The 6,452-nt window shown below is 38.1% G+C and overlaps 1 protein-coding gene across 1 annotated transcript; it reads left to right on the top strand.

Annotated features, from left to right (window-relative positions):
• Positions 1-2,711: 2,711 nt before the first annotated feature.
• On the top strand, positions 2,712-3,443 carry LOC148131370 (general transcription factor II-I repeat domain-containing protein 2-like). Its single transcript, XM_087960046.1, has one exon. The coding sequence runs from the start codon at positions 2,712-2,714 to the stop codon at positions 3,441-3,443; it is 732 nt and encodes a 243-aa protein (XP_087816172.1).
• The last annotated feature ends 3,009 nt before the right edge of the window (positions 3,444-6,452 follow it).

Consider the following 6,452-nt stretch of genomic DNA (forward strand, 5'->3'; position numbering starts at 1 on the left):
CCCCTTTTAAAAAGTCTGGGAGAAAGTGGAACTCAAAGAAGAGGAGGTGGAATTGTTTGTTTCCCACCTCCAAGAATAATGGCGAGTGAACTTTGTGAGCTATTTATAGAATGGGAAGTAGAGAAAATAAAATCCTTTAAAAAAGGGAGAAGAAACTAAAAAGCTAGAAAGTCTTCGGATTGGGGATTTAAAATACAAAATGGACTAAGTTGAAACTTTTTGAAATATGAAATTTGGACCTTGGGACTTTTAAAAGGCTTTGGAGCAGAGGATATAATTTAAACTAATAAAAGAGAAAGGAGAGAAATAGAGCAACAGTGACAACTGCTGGAGAAAATTGCAGAGAAGCAAAAGTAATGAAAGTACTTTGAAAGTACTTTGACCATCCAAGATAAGCTTGTTAGCTATAATAACACTGACTCTAGCAAATTTTTTATGCCAGACAGAAGAGACAGAGAGTGAAACCCTGTAACATTTTAAACAGTGTAGCTCTTTGAACTTAAAACTAAATAGATAAAGTAAATAGAAGCTGGGAAATAGCAAAGATCTTTCTTTTTAACTTCTGGTTTGAACTTTTTTTCTTTTCTGGGGTGATATATGAATTTGAGTGGATTTGGGGATTGGTGAGCCTAAGTAGATTACAAATATATTAAATTGATTAAATCAATCAAGAAAAGAAAGGATTAGGGCAGTGATGGCTAACCTATGACACGCGTGTCACTCGTGACACGCCGAGGCACTTTGACTGACACGCCTGTTGGTCCGCTCGGGAGAAGGGGAGGAGGTGGTGGCGGCGCTCGCGTTGTTTTCTGAGCTCTAGGCTCGCAGGCTCGCGGGCTCAGAAAACAACGCGAGCCGCCGCCATCTCCTCCTCCTCCTCCCGAGCGGACTGAAAGCAGCTGGGGCTGAGGAAACGAAGCCAAGCGGAGCCGAAGCCACCTCGGCTCGCATTGTTTTCTGAGTCCACGAGCCTAGAGCCTAGAGCTCAGAAAACAATGTGAGCCGCTGCCACCACCTCCTCCCCTCCTCCCGAGTGGACTGAAAGCAGCTGGGGCTGAGGAAACGAAGCCAAGCGGAGCCGAAGCCACCTCGGCTCGCGTTGTTTTCTGAGCCCACGAGCCTAGAGCCAGGGCGCTTTCATTGCACGGCGGAGCTTCTTGTCTCGGGAAACGTGGGGCGTCTTTGCTGCCCCCTGAGGGGAGGGTGATTCTGGGCTGCGTGATTGGGGGACTTCATCGCTTTGGGTGTGTGGGTGGGTGGGTGGGAGCGAGGACATTGACTTTAAGCACTGCCAACTGAGTGTTTCACAAATACCAGTGGGACCTCCGTCCACCACCACCCTTCCCTCTTTTGCCTCCTTCCTTCTGATCAATCAGGTTTTCCCAGTATTTGCTCACAGCTGCGTTTTCTCTTCTGCCGTGCTAGGTGTTGAACGCGGAGATTTCTGATTCCCCTTACACGCGCGTGGATATGCCGCGGGCGTTTTCTTCCAAATGCCCCACGGGCAGAGAACACTGACTTTCATGATAGTGAGATCGTTTCCCAAATTAATTGATTCACTAACCCAAAGAAGAAGATGATGATGACAGTGGGAGGCAGGAGTCACTCTCTCCTTGCAAGCCCCCAGTGCCCGGCCCTTGCGAGAAAAAGCAAGAGCCGTTCTTATGATCTCTCTCTCTCTTCTCTCTCTCTCTCCGAATACAGTCAAGCCCTTTCCAGCACGCCGATCCGTCCTCGCGCTTTGCACCTTGCAAATGTAACCCCCGGGATTTGGCATTTGCAAGGTGCAAGGCGGTGGCGGCGGCGGATCGCGCGTGCTGGAAAGGGCTTGACTGTATTACGGAGAGAGAGAGAGAGAGAGAGATCATAAGAACAGCTCTTGCTTTTTTCTCACAAGGGAGAGAGTGACTCCTGCCTCCCACTGTCATCATCATCATCTTCTTTTGGGTTAGTGAATCAATTAAACCTTTCATGATAGTGAGATCGTTTCCCAAATAATATAAGTTAATTTCTTAATTTACCTTGTATATAAATTGCCATGATTTTTATTTATCTATTGTTGCAGCCCTGAGATGGATAATCCAAAACGTACAAAAGCAAGACTGAATGATAAAGGGAGTGGTAGTAGCAGACCCTTTCAAGATACATGGACAGAGATGTATGGCATTATAGACAGAAAAAACAGATCATTGTGCATACTATGTAATGAGACAGTAGTAAGCAGAACGTGGAACATAAATAGACATTTTGAAACTAATCATCCCCAGCTCTTGGAAAAAAGTCTGGATGAAAGGAAGGAATACATTTCTAGGCAGTTACACCTCTATAACAGCCAATCAAATTCCCTCCTTAAATTTGTAAGAGGCTCTACAAATTTAACATCAGCAAGTTTATGCGTTGCTCACTCCATAGCTCAGCATGGAAAAGCCCTCAATGAAGGAGAATTTATTAAAGAAACTCTTCTAAGATGTGCACCAGTTTTATTTCATGATATGCAAAATAAAGATGCTATAATTAAGTGAATTTCTGAGTTACCAATCAGTAGAAATGTCATCAAAGACAGAATAATGAGATTGAACACAAACATACAGCATCAATTAAAAGGAGACTTAGATAATTGTAAATATTTTTCAATTTCTCCTGATGAAACTACTGATGTCACATCAAATGCTCAGTTAGCCATTATTGCTAGATATTCAGATGGCCTCACAATGAGAGAAGAGTTGATTAAGTTAGAATCAGTGCCAACAAGTACATCAGGGAAGGAAATATGTAAGGTTGTTATACAAACATTCCGTGACCTAAGCATTGATATGTGTAAAGTTGTGTCAGTGACGACAGATGGGGCACCCAATATGGTGGGAAAAAGTGTAGGATTTGTGAAGTTGTTTATGGAAGCTATTGGACATCCACTTGTTCCTTTTCATTGTATTATCCATCAGGAGGTGTTGTGTGCCAAAGCAGGATTCACAGAATTAAATGATTTAATATCAGTTGTAACAAAAATAGTGAATTTCATAGCTGCTCGACCCCTTCACAAGCGAGAATTTTCTGCACTGTTACAGGAAGTTGATTCAACCTACAGTGGACTGCTGATGTTCAATAATGTGAGGTGGCTAAGCCGAGGAAAAGTACTTGAGCGATTTGTGGAGTGCTTTTCTGAAATTAAGCTTTTTCTTGAGAATAAGGATCTTGCAAACTTTCCTCAGCTCAATGATCATAAGTGGGTTTACTCATTGATGTTTTTCACAGATATCTCTGTTCATATGAATGAGCTCAACTTAAAATTACAAGGTTTTGGCAAAAGTATTGATGTTATGTTTGGATACATAAAAGCCTTTCAAAGTAAACTTAAAATCTTTAAGCGAGATATAGAAAGTAAAACGTATAAGTATTTTCCACAAGTAAAAAAGTATTTTGAGAATGCCAGCACAACTGTATAAAATGAAATAGAGCCCATGCACATGAAGTACCATGATATTGTGAACTCATTATTTGACCAGTTCAGTGAAAGATTTAATCAATTTAGAAGCCTTGAACAGACCATTAAAATAATTAAGTATCCAGATGTAGTAGTCTACAGTACTTTAGAATTAAATAGTTTCAAATGGATGAAAATTGATGATTTGGAGATGCAACTTGCTGAATTTCAAGACAGCATCTGGATTCAAGTGTTTGTCGATTTGAGGTCCAAGCTTGAGAATCTGGAAAGAAATCGTTTGGAGAATGAAGAAGACTGCCACTACGAACAGGAAATTTGGAGTGCTTGGAACAGATTACCAGACACTTTTAGTGCCTTGAAAAATCTAGGAATGGCTTTACTCACAATTTTTCCCTCAACATACTTTTGTGAGACCTTATTCTCAGCATTAAATAATATTAAAACAAATAAAAGAAACAGACTGACAGATGAAGTTAGTAGTGCTTGCTTGGCCCTGAAGTGCACAAAATACAACCCTGCAATTGAAGATTTAGCAAATGCAATTCAGCAACAGAAAAGTCACTAAGGTAAATCATTATTTGTTTTTTGCTTTTTGAACTAATAAATATAATAAAAATATTAAAAATATAACTCTTTCTTTATTAGGGCTGCAAATATTACCAAATTATTGATATTTCTTGAAGTGACACACGACCTGAGGAAGGCTACACTTTTTCCCAATTTTCAACACACCAAGCTGAAAAGGTTAGCCATCACTGGATTAGGGTTTGAAGAACCTGAACATTAATAAGGATCTTTATTTTTTCTATTTTCCTTGACTCTACTCTTTTTTGGGGGGGTTATAATAATAGCAAATTTGAACCTGTTTGGAGATTGGATGGTGACTTGATCTGTGAAAATACTTGTTATATGGAAGTTGGTGGGGGATTAAGGAAACACTAGAAGATTGTTATGCTATTTCTGATTATTCTCTTTAAATATTTCAAAGTTTTTAAGCCTTCTCAAAATGAGGAGAACCTCAAATTTAAGCAAAGTAAGGAGAAAAAATACATCTGCACCCACATCAGCAGCTGCATCTAGCCCAGCAAGTCAAAGATCTTTGGATAGCATATTGCAGCAGGAAAAAATGAACATGGTGAGCATGATGCAAGCAGAATTGAAGCTACAACAAAACGTTTTAAAGACATGAAGGAAAGAATGGAAAAGATGGACAATAAAATGGAAAATATGGTTGACAAAATGAAGAATATTCAACAGACAGTAATGAAAAATGAACAAAAAATGCAGAAAATAGAAGAGAAGTCAGAACTAACAAAGAAGAAAATGGAAGAGATGGGTGATAGACTTACACAGGCAGATAAAAATCTTGGGAGAACAGTAATTATGTTGGAGATGGATAAATCTGAATACTACTTGAGATTCCAGAACATCGAGGAAGAAAAAGAGGAAAACCTTGCAGAGATAATGACAGAATTGTTGGCAGATGCCATGGAGGGGGACTAGCAAGAGGTGTTTGCTGAGATGGATGAACTATTTAGCGTATATGCAAGATATGCATCAAAAAAAAATTACCTAGAGAGGTACATGTGACATTTACCAAGAAGGCATTAAGAACAGAGATACTTCAAAGAACAAGAGATAATCCATTGAAATATAAAGGAAGAGAAATAATAGTCTTGAAGCAAATTCCCAGAAGAGTAAGAGACATGAGAAAACAATATCAATTACTGACAAGACAATTAATTAAGCATGAAGTAAATTACAGGTGGCTGATACCTGAGGGAATTCTGGTGACCTGGTTGGATCAAAGGTATAGATTGGATACTATAGAGAAAGTAGAGCAATTTTATGGTGAGCAATTTGGACCAAATGAGGAAAAAAAAGAGAGAGGAGGTAGATGATAAGAAACAAGAAGAAGCATCAGGAAGAGGAAACTTACAACAAAAAGAAGATGAAATAGAGTTAAAGGAGAGAGTAGATCGAGAAGGAGCAAAGATTAAAAAATGGAGAGAAATAAAAGCGACCAGAACAACAAGACCTATCTACAAGTAAAATTATGGAAGATGAAATAAAACTACTATCAATTAATATAAATGGACTGAATTCTCCTATGAAAAGGAAAAGGACTTTTAATAAATTAGGAAAGTTAAAATTGAAGTCCACATCAAAAAGCAACACAACAAATTATTGGAATATCCTAAAATTGGGAAACTATATTCCTCATTAGCACAACAAAAGAAAAGAGGCATGGTTCTATATATTAAAGAAACAATAACAGCAAGACAAATTTTTACAGATGAAGAAGGAGGAATATTGATGGTGGAGGTAATAATGAACTATAAACAGATACTTTTGATAGAAATATATGCCCTGAACTATAAACAAGAAATTTTCTCGGAAAACTATACAAGAAAATTACTGAATTGGAATATGAAAATATGTGTGTGGTAGGAGATTTTAACATGATTGTAGATGCAGAATTGGACTACAAAAGTAGTAAAGTAAGCAAAAAAACTAGAAAAACACTTCCAAAAATGTTTTTTAAAATGGTGGGTTTTGGGCTACCAGATTGGGAATTGTACTATCAGGCTTTGACATTTACTTGGGTGAAAGAATGGATTGGATTGAGGTACAAAAAACTACTGACTTTGGAGGGACATGAACTCGATCCTGGATTTCCACAATGGAGGCACTAATTTATCCAAACGTTATTGATATAGAGAATGTTACCAGATAAAGATATTTTAAATGAAAAGGGGGAACTTAAAACTAAACAGGAATGGAGTGATCAAGGGATTGAGATAATATGGTGGTCATATGTGCAGATACAATTGAGATATGAGAAGGATGTTAAAATGTATAGTTTAAATAAAGAATTAACAGAACTAGATCAGATATTAACAGGAACAGATGAAAAATTAATAAAGAAAATATATAGCTTTTTGTATCAAGATGGAAGAGGAACAAGTAAAAGAGACAATGATAGTATGGGCTAAAAACTTTGGCTATT

Source organism: Notechis scutatus, chromosome 3, assembly GCF_049901735.1.
Source record: "Notechis scutatus isolate UNSWTSFEM ecotype Mainland chromosome 3, rNotScu1.2, whole genome shotgun sequence".
Lineage (NCBI taxonomy): Eukaryota > Metazoa > Chordata > Lepidosauria > Squamata > Elapidae > Notechis > Notechis scutatus.